The following is a 16,507-nucleotide window of genomic DNA, read 5'->3' as shown; positions in this document are numbered from 1 at the left end:
ATTGCATGTCAGATCTTTGCATTTAAAAGGAAGTTTCCAAAATGAACTTCCTGTCGATTACCAAGTCTGGCTTAGTAATAGACCTACTCTTTTAAACGCAACAGAAGCTTAACTGGAAAGTGCCAGAACAATGGAAAACCATTCAGAATAGTAAAAAGGTGGTGCAGGTTATTCGAACAATAGTTTTTGTTTTTTTTTTTTTAAATTAATAAAATCCCTTTTTCTCCATTTATCCATCTGTTCCTCAACCGCATGTCCTGCTGCAGAGTGCAGTGGCCCAGACATCTTTTCCCCAGTGAAGTACTCCAGGGTCTCCTGGGGGATTGCATGCATACCTAACCCAAAAGGGGAATATTCCTCCTTGATTTGCCTCAGGGCCTCCTCCCATTCTGATAGCTGAAGGAAATTGTTCATACTGACTCATCTCAGTTTAAAGGAGAAATCCCTGTACTCTGAGCCCCCACCGAATCGCCAGACTCCTCAACCTGTCACCCAGCCACCCTGCAGGGGAAACTGATGTCATTTTCCCTTGCATCCGGGACTCTCGTACACATTACCCACAGTTCATATCCATTCACTAGGTAATGCTTCTATAAACATATTAGTTCAAAAGGTACAGCTATTGGCAAATCATTCTATGTTGTACTTAGTTCACAAAAATAACTTTTCGATTCCCAGCTTTCGGCGGCGGTACTGCAACATGTTGAACCTCCATGGACAAAGCCGTATCTGCGATCTAGATATTTTATTGGTATAATGACGTATTAATAAGCCTTCCTTTGATTGGATGGCAGGTCGCCTCACTAACAGCCAATCAGGAAACTGGTTGGTGGCTGAGCCATTGACAGAAAACATAACTGGGTAGACCTCTTAATATATTGATGTCTCTGTATTTTGTCAGTCATTTTTGGATCAATATAACAACAGTGGATTAGAAGCGTCTATATTAAACACCAGTGCAGATAGCCTGGTGTACCCACTGTCTATACGTCGGATATCGTAAGAGAGATCTCCGACCGAGGTATGCCGATTTTCGGGGTGTGTTTTTAGGTGATCCCTGTGCTAAAACAATGAGCTCGTCGGCTAGCAAATCACTGCTATCCATAGCGTAGGTTATGAAATTAAACTACCACTTTTACTAAACTCTGACAGTTAACACGCCTGACTAACAGCAGCTCATCGATTACTGTAAGGCGAAGTCCGTAATTAACTTTGGATAGATCCAGTAGAATATAATAGCTAAACCGTTAGCAGTATAGGCTAAGAAAACCGGTATGATCGCAACCTTTATGCCAGCGAAGAGAGAAATTAGCAGTTGTGTCTGTGTTGATTTGTAATGAGTCCTGTGCTAAACAAGTAAGCAGCAATTGAGCTTTGTTCATATTACAGATTGTCCAGCGATTGGCTTTTGTTGAGTACGTAGCTACCCGTACAAAGCTGGACGATAGGCGGACCAGTTTTCCCTGTTATAACTGTAAAGGATAGACGATCATTATATTACTACTGGTCTAATAAAGGTAATAAAGGAGTGCAAGTAAGCGAAATGGGATTTTGACGTTCACTGAGATTGGCTGTCATTTTCCAACGCCATTCTATGCCGGCAGCCGGTGGATGCGTCTGGAAAGTTAAGCCCGCACCATGAGCGGGGAGCCGGATGCTTTGGCCGTGGTCAACCAGCTGCGGGATCTAGCCGCCGACCCCCTCAACCGAAGAGCCATCGTCCAAGACCAGGGATGCGTGCCAGGTCTCATCCTCTTCCTAGACCACCCCAACCCCCAAGTGGTGTACTCTGCACTACTAGTAGGTGTTATTCCTCAGATCTCCAGACATCCAAATTATCCCACGTTAACTGGTCGCCAGAAACCGTTAATGTTCCAGTTAGCAAGTGGATGGATTGTGCATTGAGTTTACACACGTGAATTGCAATAAAGATAAAAAATTATGCGCGATGAGGCTCCTGCTGCTGTGGGGTGCAGCTCCAAAAGGACAGCCCCCTGCTTCTAGTCTGATTTCGGTCCTGTGTTCCCAGGCCGTGCGGTACCTGGCAGAATGCCGTGCCAACAGGGAGAAGATGAAGGGAGAGCTGGGCATGATGCTAAGCCTGCAGAATGTCATCCAGAAGTAAGATGTGCCGCCCAACCTGACACATTCCACCCCCCTGCCGAGATTTAAAAAATCGTTTGTTTCTGTCAGACTCTCACATGTTGGTTTTCTTGCTCTTCAGTGCTTTGCATCACATGTTTTATTCTTCATTTTATCCAACAAAATTGCCATTTATGGGACTTTTTTTTTCCCTCCTGGGAAGGACAACTTCTCCTGGGGAGACCAAGCTGTTGGCATCTGAGATCTACAAGATCTTGCAGGCTTCCGGCAGTGCAGAGGACCAGCCGGACGAGGCGGCGTCCTGCCGGCGAAAAGCCCAGTTCTTCTTGGGGAGCAGCAACAAACGTGCCAAAACCGTAATTCTCCACATCGAAGGTTTGGATGACCCGGTGAGCGACCCCGATGGAGGAGGGAAAGCTAGTTTCTTCCATCGGCCTCTGAAAAATCATGTAACAGGGCTAAGTCACCTTCGCAGTGGCTGGATGATTTAAAGGGGGAGTGGCTTAACTTGACTTGACTGAATCCCATCTTTCCATGTGCGTGTCCCAGAGCCGGAGGACTCTATGTGAAGAGGCCCTGCTCAAGATCCGTGGTGTGATCAGCTTTACCTTTCAGATGGGTGTTAAGAGGTGCATCGTCAGGATCCGCTCAGACCTGAAGGCCGAGGCGAGTCACTGTCATCCATCTGCGCGGTGCGCAGGGCAGCCCAGCGTTGTCTGCGGTTAAGGCTGTGTTTCGCTCCATCTGCGTGGTGCGCAGGGCAGCCCAGCGTTGTCTGTGGTTAAGGCTGTGTTTCGCTCCATCTGCAGGCACTGGGGTCTGCCATCGCCTCAACGAATGTCATGAAAGCCCAACAGGTGGTCAAGAATGAAGATGGAAACGAGGTGAGTTTTTCTTGTTTTGAGACACAGAGGTTTGGTGTAAAGTCACAAGTAGCATGGTGGCTCGGGGGGGTAGGAATGTCACCTCACACCAGGGTTTGCAGTTCAAATCCCACCTTTGTGTGTGGAGGCTGCGTGTTTTTCGTCTATCCTTATGCTGTGACATGCGGTTAAGGTTGCAAAAGGGCGGTACATTTCCAGAAACTTTTCATTCCATGGGAAGTTAAGTTGAGGAATTTTGGAAACATTCCATGTTAGAAACTTTCCATGGGGATTATCAGGAATATATAGGAATTAATGGATAATTCCCAGAATGCAGTGTAGAATGCAGAAGCATCCCTTTTTGGGTGTATCCCAGCCTGGTACTCTCTGCTGTCCGAAATAGGTCCTTCTGACCAGGAAAAGTAATTAAAAGATAGATGGATGGATTGATGGATGAGATGTGTATGACAACATACCCAAACAATGACCATGGAGTGACAGATTTTGACGTATCGTTTAAACGTTTTTTATAATTATATCTTTTATGACTGCTGACTAAGTTTTATTAAGTGCTAATCGAGGCTGGTAGTATTCAAAGAATTCAAAAGGTTTATAGCCAAATAACATGTGTTGCAGTGATCTCAGTATTAAAATCTATTAAATATGTTGTATTTCATTTTTACTAAAAATGTGTGAGTTTGGATAAATTATTTGCTAAGTATTGAAATAATAGTGGAAAAAAATATATTGTCATGATTTAAGAATATGTGCAGTTTTGTCTTTGGCCAGCAGGTGGCAGAATGTGATAAGCGGGAGCTGCAGCGGGGAAGTGGTTTGTGGATATTAAGGTAACAGGTTCACCACAGGGCATGTTTTGATTGTATGCATGTGCGTTTGCAGGTAATGATCCCCTTCCCAGAGGATGGCTTGGTGCCAGTGGAGCAGAATGTAGACCTGCCAGACTACCTACCCGAGGAGGAGAGTCCGTCCCAGGAGCCGGATAAGGCGGTGACTCGCGTGGGGTCCTCTCAGGAGGGTGCAAGCTGGCTCAATACTGCCACTAATTTCTTGTCCCGCTCTTTCTACTGGTGACACCAAGCCACCCTCCAAGCCTGGGCCGTACCCAAGACGTTCGGCCCCCAAGGCGGCTGCCCTCCCCCGGAGTACAGGTCTGCCAAGTGCAATTCTTAGCTGAGTGACAGCGTAGACCCACACATACCCACAAAAACGGCCGCATGCTGTATACACGTCACGCAAACCATGACGCAAGGAGACCTGGGCACATATCAGACTTTCTGCATTCCCCCCCCCCCCCCCCGTTTTTAGGGATTATCAGGTTATTAAACGGGTCAGTCTTTTTAAACCAAACTGTCTTGTGACACGAAGCTTTATGGTGCGACGTCTAACGAAACACGGACCAGGCGGCGGCTGAAACCTGGCCCCAGCTATCAGGTGACCAGTCAGCGGCTCTCTTCCACTTGTCTGTAGATCCTTTCCCATTTCCCTGTAAAAGCTTGATAATCTCTCTCTCTCTCTCTCCTCCGCTTGTGGGTTCTCGGAGTGTCGGGTGGCCTTTCGGATTCAGGTTTTCCCTCGTCGTTGTTTACAGCTCAGCTTTTATGTCTGGCCGTGTTGTCAGCATATGTGTTGTTTGTCCGTTCGTCTGCTGTGCGTCTCTCTCTCTCCCTTCTTGGTGTCACGGTGATCAATCACGGACTCCAACAGGTCAAAAGTGAGCTTCGTGCCGCATGAATATCATCCAGTGATAGACCGAGCATGCAGAGGCTACTGGCTTGGTGTGGATGTTATGGATGGAAGTTTTTACCTTTTCTAGCTGTGCGTGTGTGTGTCAGTTTGAGTGTTAGTGTTAGTGTGAGTGTAATCTGGGAAATTATGTTCCATTATGTCCACTAACTACAAACAAAAAAAAAAAACTAAAATATTTATCTGGCGCAGCTTAAGTTCAGTTCATTCTCATTCCCTGTCGTGTTTACAAGATGATGACTGACAGCAACCTCTATTTAATACTCATTAATGAATGGTCCAATTAAAAAAAAACATTTTGAGTAAAAGATATTTAATTTAAACATGTTTCACCGGTGACGGAACATTAAGGCCGATTTTGCTATGCACGGGCCATTGTTTTGTGTGGATAACGGAAATGAAGTGGTCTCCATTTGGTCTTTGTGGGTAAAGATAAGAGAAAATACCAGCTGGTGTTTGTTAAAGAAAATCCACAAAGCGAAGAAGGGCACCTGCTGACCTACCTCACTGTTTGGCAGGATCTTTAAGGGCTCGGTCAGGATTGTCATCTAACAGTGACAGTAAGGCTGCCCCTTTTCCCCTCGGAGGCCGGGGGAATTTTATAGAAACAGGAAACTGGCTAATATAAATGCATTTGTTTGGGTTTGATCATATTAATTCTGTGTGTGACCTTTGACCTTGGAAGACTCTGAAACTGTCACATGATGTTACACCCTGTTACATGCTGTGTTGTTCATGTCACATTTTTATTAAAGTTAGCATGATAGCATTAAAATATTTGTTGTGGAAGGTGAATCTCCTGGTATCATTACTTAGCACTGCTAACTCGTGGCCTCAGTAATGGAGAAATGTGGTGTGTTTGAGTTTGAAACCAGAACGCGAGCAGTATCTTTTGGTTGCTGCCCTTGTTATAAGTTCATAAAAAAAATGACACAAAAAAACCTTCTTAATGCTATGTAATTTTTTTTTATTTGGCAGTGGAGGTTGTTTTTTGTAATATGTGTGAGTTGCATTTTGTTTTAAATTAAATGTATTGCATAAATTTTGTCTTAAATTGACACTACGCCATCAGGTGGTGGAACATTGATTATAAGATTAAGACGGAACTATGGAAAGAATCTGACAAACACAATGTGGACCATAGACTTATACAGTCCTACAAGCAGCAGCAGTATTATCTATCCACATAAACACTTCTCAGTTCATCCAAAACAGCCATAATGCATCAGATTAGCTGTAGGACAGCTCAGTGCTCCTTATGTTAATCTGCAGTGATTATAATATGTATTCAAATACTTCCGATTAATATATTTGACCTTTCCCTTTGAAAGTAAAAATCACTGACGCGTATTCTAATGAATGTTCATTTAATTCTCACCTATATGTACTTTTATTTTCTATGGGTCGTATCTAAACCTACAGCTTCGTTCATACCACCAGTTTCCCTCCAAAAAGACCAAGGAGGGTTTCGTTTGCTTTTGTCATTACACAGCTGGTCAGGGCTGTGCGGAAGATATCAATGAAAATAAAAACTGCATTGGGCTTGTAATATATTTTCTTAGCTTTGGATATCGAGTTCTCACAGTTAGGAGTTAAATACTACGCCTTAGTGAATCTCCGAAAAAATAAAAGAGTAGTTTGAAATGAAGTCCGATTTAAACACGATAAACAAAGGGCCGGTATGGTTTCCCAGGATGCTGTGGGTGGTATTCAGATCACATAGCAAGATGGACGGGTGGCCGAATTATTATTATTTCTCAATTTCATAGAGATGTCTGCACGAATGTGATATGGTCCTTACGATCTGAAAGTCGTGTTTCTAAATTTGTGTTTAAAAAGGAAATATTACAATGTCATAAGGAGAGAACCGCATCACCATTCTGACGCAGTATGACAATTGGACGCACGGACAAATGGAGCCCCCAGTCCACGGGAATAATAGTAAATTACTTTCATGCCCTAGTAAATGATATGACACCTCTAATTTACGTCAAGCTACGGCCAAAGAGGGCGCATGGACTGTGGGATGGAGTTGGAAGTGACCTGAGGCGTTGGAGAGCAGCCATATATGCATATAGGCGTGTTGCAAAACTCCGTGGCTGGGCCTTTGGGAGATAAGATAACATGTCCATACAATGATAGGTTAATCAGCTGTCTGCAAACCAGTGTCTAAAGTACATGATCTGGCTGAGTGGCATGGAAAATAAACCGATGCATGATCGGAACACAAGGATTTACTGGCTTTTCTGAATGTGCATGTCAAGAAGTAGCGAAATAAAAGTTATTTCGACTAACATTATATATGGAGTGCGATCTTTACCGGTTTATCAGATGACAAACGGCAGCACCACAAAGAATGACCAGCCACGCTTGAACCGTCATAACGCGGAGAGATTGTGAAAAAAAATGAAATATCGTCGATAGAAATTTAAGGTCTCGGTCTGACACAAAAATATGGCATCGTGCGTTTTGAGGAGAAAACGGAAATTGGGAATAGCTGGAAAATGAGCTCTTGTCATATGCCTGTTAAAGACGGACTGCCGGAGGAGCGAAGCGGGATGCGACGGGTCACGGCGGTGTTTCGTATCGCCTCATTCGCAAAGTAGAATTAAAACGCACACATTTGTGTTATAATGGTTCCGAAACAGCCAACAGCGGATTGATGACTGTCATTACTGCTCGGCAATATGGCGTGACAGTCACTTTACAATGAGTGACAGGTTATTATGAGTGATGGGAATTAAGCACCGTGACTTTGAAAAGTAACGTCCTGGAAATAAAAAGAAATGTAAAGAAATTAGGGTTTTCCGATTTGTTACTTATCGAACTGGAATGACTGACCTACATACCAAGTGACCCACCATACCAGTTTAATTATAAACTAAAGTCTATAAAATAGAAAACGGAATGTTGCTATTCAGTTAAACCTATATTAAATCACCCAATTCAGTGTGGATATTTAACCAATGTCACAGTTCGCGATTAGACTTCGATATATTATGTTGTTTGAAAAACAATAAAGTGTAAAAAAAGTTACAACACACGTTTGGGGTCATTTATTTACACATTAGTTTATGCATATCCAGTTTTTACAAAGAATGTTCCTTTTTACTGAAACGTTAGCCTCAATATTATTTAAAAAGGCCGATACATATGGAGTCCCAGTGAAGGCTTTTCTGATTGAGAATAAATCCTGTACCGGACCCCTAAATACTCTGCCACCTGCTCCTCCGTCGCGGGGAATGCTGGGATACGGCTGCTGCCATGTCTGTAGCTGAATCAGATGAGTGTGTTTAAGCTGTGATTCATTACTGTCACACCGGGTGTTTAAATACGATATCTTCTCCAGACGTGACGATGACTAAGGCGCCGTGTGCAGGTAATTTACCTCTATTTGTGTGTTAATTTGGACCCACCTGTGAGGCTTGGCAAATTAGATGGAAACATCAGTTTTAATTAGAACTCTCAGTTAGCTAAATGACAGTATTAATTATAATGTCCTCAAGGTCTCACTGTGACAGACTCTGAATGAAATGCTCCTAGTCTTGCCTTCTAAGGGTTGTCATTTCTTTATGTTTGTCACCTGGGCCTGTGTCTGGCTGAAACATCTTCTCAAAGGTCACCCCAGCCAACCTGATAATGCTCGCTTTCACTCACTGTGAGTCTGTGGACTTTGTACAGGCTTCCTCCCATATTTCTATTCATATTTCAGTTCAGAGAGATAACCAATCGGATTGCAGAGGAGACGGGTCCAAGCAACTACAGGAGGTGTGAGGAAGACGTCTGATTGGTCGGTCCTACGTCCTCCAGTTCATTGGACCCACCTCCTCTACAGTCTAATTGGTTATTTCTCTAAACCAATCATTTTTCATTTTGCCATCAGAACATATTTGTGCAAGTAAAACTCCCATGAACCTGTGGCTACTGTGTTTATTGGTATAGGGTTCAGGCTCATCGTGACTCTGGGTAATGTTCAGATAAGAAGTGCAAGCATCTGTGGCAAGTGAAATTAATGCTAAAGCCCACAGGCCAGGATCACTTACACTACAGAGCCAGCCTAATGAGGGAACCACTGCTGTTAATTCCAGTGAGCTTTTCATTTACATTATTACTGCTCAGAGTCTAAAGAGTCATAATTACAGATGCATTAAGATCATTATTTATATCTGCAGGAGTGGCAGCCCCCATTTGACTTTTACTGAATGCAAGCAAAAGTTTAGATGATGTGGTAAATGCAGTGTCACGCATGAGGGCAACCAGTGGCAGTTCTAGGGACTCGGGGGCCCTAGGCAACAAAACTCCATGGGGCCCTCCAATCCCCCTCCCTGACATAGTAAAATTTATTACCATTATTTTAGCATAAAGCCTAAATTAATAATATCAACAAAGAGCAGTTAATAAGCACAAGTCCTTTATTTTGACTTTTGTGAAAAACAGGATACACAAATAAAGTAGATTTGTGATTGCAGGGTACTATATAATCGGCGGCCCCCTCCCAGCTCAGGGCCCCGGGAGCAATTGGCTATGCCTCTGATTGCAGCCCTAGGTATTCAAAACCCAGGTGTGAGATACTGAGTACCCATGCACACCTCCCTCAAGCAGTATCCACTTACATAATTAAAAAGCGCGGTTCTTGCTTGCTAGAACCACTTCATTTGATAGCTGCACTCGGGATGGGATGACAAGATAGGCAATCTTTGCTTGTTCCATCACAACCCTATGCTATCAATCCACTTACTCCTGTTACTGAATTGCTATCATGGAATAACAACGCCCAATCAATCATAACTCATTAACCCGCATGCTGTACCATTACAGCCATTACCGCTGATTAAATTAATTATCACGTAGTGGGTGATGCTTCATTACTGCTATAGAGTAATGAGCCTGCTGAATGCTGGACCTTTTCATCTAAACATAAGATGGCTGTGTGGTACAGTGAGTCTGTGCTTTCCTCCATGATATTGTTCTCTGCTACAAAATTTTATTGGGGGCTTTGAATATTGTGATGGGCTAGTTGGGGCGTCTGTAGATGAAACTGTACTGGATGGAATTTCACTAACAAAGGAATTATGGGAAGGTGAGGAAGCAGGTCATTCTGTTTTCTTAATAAACCGTGGTGGTTCTTTGCTTGCCAGTTGGCCGTTGAGAAATAGAAGGAACCGGAAATGTTTGTCTATGTGGAATCTCCCATGGGCTTTTTATTATTTTAATACTGTTAACGTGATTATTTTGGCGAGCGGGAGAAGTAGCCTGCCCTAATAACAAAAGTTGTTTTTTTTTCTATGTTGGATAGCTTTGACTGTGTCGAGCAAATCACATGTTGTCCTGGAAGATAATAACTGGCTCTCTGGATTTTGTGACACCACCTTTCACATCACTTAAGTTGAGCGCTTCTGAAACAATCCATCCTTCCATGCTGAAGCCATGGGGACAACAACGTGTGCTACAGTATGTACACGCAAACATCTGTACGTCACCCTTACGCAACCTATACACACAGCCAAAATACACACAAACACACACACACTATACTGACACACTTAGCCTTGTCCCAAATATACACCCAGGTCATCGCCTCCATAGATGGTGACCAGAGAATCTTTTTCCAAACACTTGCATGAAAGTATGAAGAAACTCTCTGTGTGGGTTCTGGAGTGACATTTGCATCAAAGAACTACCCTGATACTGTCCCAGAAAAAATCCCCCTCAAATTCCCAACACTTGGTCAGTCCACTTAATCTGAAACTTGCTCAAACTGCTCTGAATAGAAAATGTATAAATCATTACCGATGTCCTACTATTTGCACAGTCTGTAGCAATGGGGCGACGTGTGCCTCAGTGGCTTAGGGTGCAAGCAGCCGATCGCCGTGCCCGTGATCAGAAGGCCACCAGTCACAGTCTCTTGATCTCAGTCTCATGGTCTCAGTCTCATGGTCTCAGTCTCATGGTCTCAGTCTCGTGGTCGGCCTTATGATGTTGCTGTCGGGCTCTCAGTGAAGCTTTTATGTCCCCGTTGATGTAGGGACTGGTTCACTTTGCTTCGTATAAAAGCATCTACTAAATATAGTGGTTTTGTTTCCCTGGTTATGCAACAAACTGGGACCCTAAAGGTTTCATTTCCTACTTCCTTCCAATGCCAAATAACCAGTTTTATAGGGTTATAGTTAGTTAGATGTTAGATGTTACATTTCCTTCACATCACATGCACACATTATTACCATCTTATCCGAACTGCTGATCCACCTGAGTCAGAATGAATTGTGCTGACTGAACCTGAGGCTTTACTTAGGACTTTTGCTGTTTTGGCAATTCCTAATGCTGCTTCTATGCATGCAAACTGTATTTATTTTGCAGAAAATCTCTGTTGCGTTCTGCCCACCTCGTCCACCTGACCCTCCTGTCTCCTTCCTGACATGACCCTGATGAGCCAGGCCTGGTGCTCATTGCCGCTTGTTAGTCTGTGTATTTTAGTCCCTCTTTGTCCGGTCCTCACCTGCCTGGTCATTAAGGTCGCTTCTCCTGTCAGTCTGTGTGCCCTCCCCATTCTGGTACTTTCGTTTTGTTCACTGTCTTACGTTCAGTAAAGCATCTTTTGTTTCAGCAAATGCCAACCCTTGAGTCATCCGTCCTGCATGCCGTGGCAGTCAAGACCATAAAATTCCAAATGTTTTTTTGGTAATGACATGCTTACTTATTCAGCCGGCATAAAGACCAATTTCCTGCCACTTCTCTTGAGTAATATCATGTGGACAGAGGGGATGTTTCTCAGCCCGGCCCCTGGGAACCCCCAGGCTGTCCATGTTTTAGCAAAAAATGTGGACTGTCTAGGGAGGAGCAAAAACCAGGACTGGCTGTGGGTCCTTGAGGACTGGGTTGTGAAGCTCTGCACTATAGGTAATTTAGAGATGCTAATTGTGTGTTTTAGACTGCTGGAGGAAATCCACACAACGCAGCAAGAGCAGCTGAGCTCCACAGGTAAAGAGCATGAAGGGCTGGAATTCGAACCCCCAGCCAAGTAGATGTGAAGTAACAGGGCTGCCCACGGATCGACCAGGCCACCCACCCGCTAAGGTCATCCATCCATCCATCCATTTTCCAAACCGCTTATCCTATTGGGTCGCGGGGGGTCCGGAGCCTATCCCGGAATCAATGGGCACGAGGCAGGGAACAACCCAGGATGGGGGGCCAGCCCATCGCAGGGCACACTCACACACCATTCACTCACACATGCACACCTATGGGCAATTCAGCAACTCCAATTAGCCTCAGCATGTTTTTGGACTGTGGGGGGAAACCGGAGTACCCGGAGGAAACCCCACGACGACACGGGGAGAACATGCAAACTCCGCACACATGTGACCCAGGCGGAGACTCGAACCCGGGTCCCAGAGGTGTGAGGCGACAGTGCTAACCACTGCACCACCATGCCGCCCCCCCGCTAAGGTCAACTCACAGCATATAATAATAATAATAAAAAGACAAATAAACAGAAATTAGTGCAGTGATACCAGTGGCGTGTACTACAGAGGGGGGTCACTGGCTTATCGGGGTAACTTGTCGGATTTAAGGTACCACAGTTTAAACGGACTTCATATTCGTTCACTTACATTTTGCCCAGACTACCTTAAATCCGACAAGTTAACCCCATAAGCCAGTAACCCCACTTTGCAATACAGGCCACTGGTAACAAAAAATAAATGCAATTCATAGTGAACTGGTAATTTATAAAGTAAACTGCATATACACAGAGCAAGTAATAGGTAGACAGCTAATAAGCATTTGTTTCACATGGTATTACTTGCACGTTGCCTTATAAGCATAATTATCTCTTGTTCAAAGTGACATGCTGTATTTTTTGATAGTTGCACAGGGCCGCATCTGTTTGTTTATTTTTGCACGTGGTATTTGCACGCGGTCTTGATTCTCGCACGTGTTTTTCTTTCTAGTGTTCTATATTATTTTGCTAGTACAAAGGATCTGTCTGTTTCTTTGTTTGTTGTAAGCTACTTGTCTTTCACTTTCACTTTTGTAAGCGCTGTTAGCTCTGCCTTTTGTCTTGGCGTTTCTCCGGCCCCTGGCTTGTCCCTCTCCGTGGAGTTAGTTATACTAAAGCCTTTGTTTTCCGCAAACTATCACAGTCGCTTCCTTGACTTTCAAATCACGAATTCAGTCAAACGATTTAAAAATGTAAAACGCGCACACCCAAAAAGTAATCACGTCAATTAAGTAAATTAAGAGTCTAAGTCGTAATGAAAAGTAGAATCATCTCTGAATGTGGCTCTAATTGGGTTTTCCTGTGCTAGACAGGTCGCTGTCACAGCGACAACTTATTTCTGCCGCCCAAACGCACACAGGGCGCATATTCTCTTTATGCCATGTCCAGTCTCTTTATTCAGCATCTGTTCCCATTGCTGCTGTTCTCTTGTCATTCTTCCAGAATCATATTCATACATACAATAGACATACAATATGTATACTGTTTTGATCGTTTAACGTTTCTAACCTGAATTCTAATATGGGATGTGTTTATTTAAATAGTAAGATTGTAATATTCTAATATTAATATTGTCTGCCAAACAAAGGAAGTTGTTTTATTCTGGGCTGTAGGAAATTGCCAATCTGGCTTATAGGTCTCTTTGGGTTACAGATTTCGGTTCTGTCATTTCATTCGGCTTCCAACTTATTTGATAAATAGACAAATGTTACAGATTCGTGTGAGTCCCCAATTGCAAGGATCTGGATCTGATGTTAAAATAAACGCTGTACGGATCGGATCTGGTCGGAAAGTGCACTGCGTAGATCTTTGGGGATCTTGCCATTGAGTGTGCAAATTATCACGCTTCCTAATATGTTTTGGGTAAATATTTTTTTATTTATAAATCTCCACTAATAACGCACCGTTTCCCTAATGGGTCAGTTTCTTTATTTCAGCATTTTCATGCACTTTAGACGGCATTGAATTATTTATAAACAATTCTAGAGATTTATACTACAAAGCAATTTTGGAAGCGCACATTATTTGTGAAACTAGTGTATTTGGAATTCAGTGTAGATAACCATATTCTTTTCCTGTCATCTCTACTATTTATCACGCGCACTGTCGCTGAGCTTCGAGGATGTCGCCACATAAATTTAATGTAACGTTAATATGCAATTCCGACAGTCTGCCGCCCTTTTTAATGGCAATGTCACGAGAAGCATTAAGAGCGGTTATAAATCGCGCGGGGATAATGAAGAGGCGTCCCGCCATCCCGCCGCTCGCCGCGCTGACAGATCGTAAAGCGATCCTGTCACATACGGCCATCAGGCCACTGGAGCGTGAGCGAGCCGGAGCGCGAGCGTCTGCCCCCCAGCCGCTCCAGCACCAAGGAAGGTCACTGTAATTAACACCCAAATTACAATTTAAATGCTAATACCAGGCCGACTCCAGCACCGGCGTGCCTTGTGTGGTAAAAATGACTGTAAAAAAAAAAACCAAAAACAAAAAAAAAAAACCTCAAGCCATATCTGGCTGTGTTCAAGGTTATTTTAGGTGTTGCTAAGCTAATAGCCTGTTCCCCTTATTTAGACGTCACTCTTCCTTGTAAGTAAACAAAAACATCCATCCATTTTCCATAGGCTACTGCATATGCAGAACTGGGTTGTGATGAACAGGAGAAACCCATTAGAATGCAGGGAGGATATGCAAATGACAAATCCAAAGGCTGCGGGTTCGACTGCCACGTACTCCAAGTGCCAGGGATGTGGTGACTTTGCTTGTCCTTCCTTTGTGTCGCTTCTCTCTTCCACTCTCCTCCCAGGTTTAAAAGGCAATAGGCTCCGGTGCATTACCTGCCGTGGGAGAGATTCTGAGGGTACGTATACAGCGCCGTGCTCTGCCTGAGATCCTGACCAGGATAAGGGATTGAAATAAACGGAATTCTGGTTTGGTGCCTACTGACTTCCGGACCAAAACAGCAACTCATCTCCCCAGAACCAACAAGCATCATCCTATAGGGACCACAAGGCAATGATGGAGGTGGGGGGGTCTGTGGCATATCGGTGAGTGGGACAAGGGGGTCCTCAGGTGGGTCGCAGGCTCCTCCCGGTGTCGCCGTCAGACGATGGCTCTCCTCTTCAGAGCTGCGGTTTCTTCTCATACCTCAGCAGGATCTTTAGCACACAAACATGGCCGTCTCCAGCACAGAGACGGGTGGAGTGGTGGCTCTGAGGCTATGGATCTGTGCCAGCAATCAGAAGGTTGTTGGTTTGAATCCCATGAATGCCCAGAGCAATTCTACTTTGTTGGGCCCTCGAGTAAGGCCCTTAACCTGCAATTGCTTTGTCTTGTGTACGATGTTAAACTACATCCAGCCCTGCAAGCAGGTCCTCCATCTTACAGGGAAAATTTGGGGGCTGGCGGCAGGATTGGCACTCCAATTACCAGAAAAAAACTCCCACTGTTTCATTCAGGGGGCGGCCTGGTGGTGCAGTGGTTAGCATTGTTGCCTCACACCTCTGGGACCCGGGTTGGAGTCTCAGCCTGGGTCACATGTGTGTGGAGTTTGCATGTTCTCCCCATGTCGTCGTGGGGTTTCCTCCGGGTACTTTGGTTTCCCCCCACAGTCCAAAAACATGCTGAGGCGACCCAGTAGGATAAGCGGTTTGGAAAATGGATGGATGTTTCATTCAGACTAGTGTGGTGCTGCGGTATCACCCACTGCGTGGCTGCACTTAGGTTCTCATCCCCGAGGTGGTTCGTTGTGTGGTGGGTGCAGTAATCAGTGCATGCTCCTTACCTCTAGCAGATTGACAACAGAAATGAACCAGTTTAAAATGCTTAGCTAGTATCACTTGGCAGAGATAGAATTAGCTGGTGTTTTTCAGTGGATGTTTCCCAGCACTTTCACACACCTTCATTCCCCGCAGACTTTGGTGAACTTTGTCTAACGTTTAGACAGTACATGCTTGTTGGGGCTCATGCAGGCTTTGGGAGGTGGCCCAGTGGAACTACAGGCCCTCAGTTAGTGAGACCAGGGCTGTGACACTCAGGCCTGGATGAAGACGGTTCAGCTCGGTCGGAAAGGACCAAGAACGCACTTCGCTCCTGTTACCATGGAATCATGCTAGCAAAGACCTAAACTTATGACGCAGGAAGATTCAGCAGTGCCCCAGTTCAGGTAATTATTGTGGATGACTGCTGCCAATGTTCCGAAAGAGCAACGCATCAGAACTGTTTGAGAAACTCTGTTCCAATAAGATGTTCCACAGATGGCAGCAAATGGGGGGACTGCGTGTGGCTACGCCTCTGAGGTCATAATCAGACTGTGCATAATTCAAGCCCAGCCTCAGCAGAATGGCCACGCCCACCTCTGTGGGCACCATGGGAAGTGGCCCTTTGCTGCCCAGTTTGCTCTTCATCTGCGCCTCAAGGGACACAAAACGGGGCAGGCAAAAGGTGAATGAGGTATCACTTCATCTGTTATACCGTATAACTGCATATGTACACCTCTAGGTGTACATATGCAGTTTATATCACCTTTAGGTTGGTATAAGGCAAGTACATTATTTAGAGATGGGTATACAGCATATACCTGCATATACCCTCCAAAAGAATGGGTTTACCATATACTCCAAGTTGTTGGAGCTGGCCAATATCCTCCCTCAGTGGCACCATCATCTTCTCCACCATGCCAGCTGTTTGTGGGATTCTGCCAGGAGAGCCTGGCACCTCTGCCTCTGGTCCTAATTGTGTTCAAGATTCTTTCGCTACAGTCCAGTTGGAAATCCAGCCC

General features: G+C 44.6%; 1 protein-coding gene across 2 annotated transcripts; it reads left to right on the top strand.

The window, feature by feature from the left end:
- The first annotated feature begins 821 nt into the window (after positions 1–821).
- LOC125740701 (armadillo repeat-containing protein 1-like) lies at positions 822–5,772 on the top strand. Of its 2 annotated transcripts, XM_049012224.1 has the most exons (8): positions 822–1,021; positions 1,390–1,517; positions 1,605–1,800; positions 2,030–2,121; positions 2,306–2,492; positions 2,653–2,769; positions 2,913–2,987; positions 3,867–5,772. In XM_049012224.1, the coding sequence occupies exons 3-8, from the start codon at positions 1,639–1,641 to the stop codon at positions 4,056–4,058; spliced, it is 825 nt and encodes a 274-aa protein (XP_048868181.1). In that variant the 5' UTR covers positions 822–1,021; positions 1,390–1,517; positions 1,605–1,638; the 3' UTR covers positions 4,059–5,772. The 2 variants fall into 2 exon arrangements, with proteins under 2 accessions (XP_048868181.1, XP_048868179.1); XM_049012222.1 differs by lacking the exon at positions 1,390–1,517.
- The last annotated feature ends 10,735 nt before the right edge of the window (positions 5,773–16,507 follow it).

The sequence above is a fragment of the Brienomyrus brachyistius genome, chromosome 4 (genome assembly GCF_023856365.1).
Source record: "Brienomyrus brachyistius isolate T26 chromosome 4, BBRACH_0.4, whole genome shotgun sequence".
NCBI classification, from domain to species: domain Eukaryota; kingdom Metazoa; phylum Chordata; class Actinopteri; order Osteoglossiformes; family Mormyridae; genus Brienomyrus; species Brienomyrus brachyistius.
The sequence above is the reverse complement of the archived record's forward strand: the minus strand, read 5'-3'. Positions and strand labels throughout refer to the sequence as shown.

Bases quoted from the DNA above. Each gene is read 5' to 3' on its own strand.
- LOC125740701 (XM_049012222.1), top strand. From the start codon at position 1,639: ATGAGCGGGGAGCCGGATGCTTTGGCCGTGGTCAACCAGCTGCGGGAT. The intron at 1,801-2,029 runs GTAGGTGTTATT...CTGTGTTCCCAG, and splicing joins TGGTGTACTCTGCACTACTA to GCCGTGCGGTACCTGGCAGA. The intron at 2,770-2,912 runs GCGAGTCACTGT...CTCCATCTGCAG, and splicing joins GCTCAGACCTGAAGGCCGAG to GCACTGGGGTCTGCCATCGC.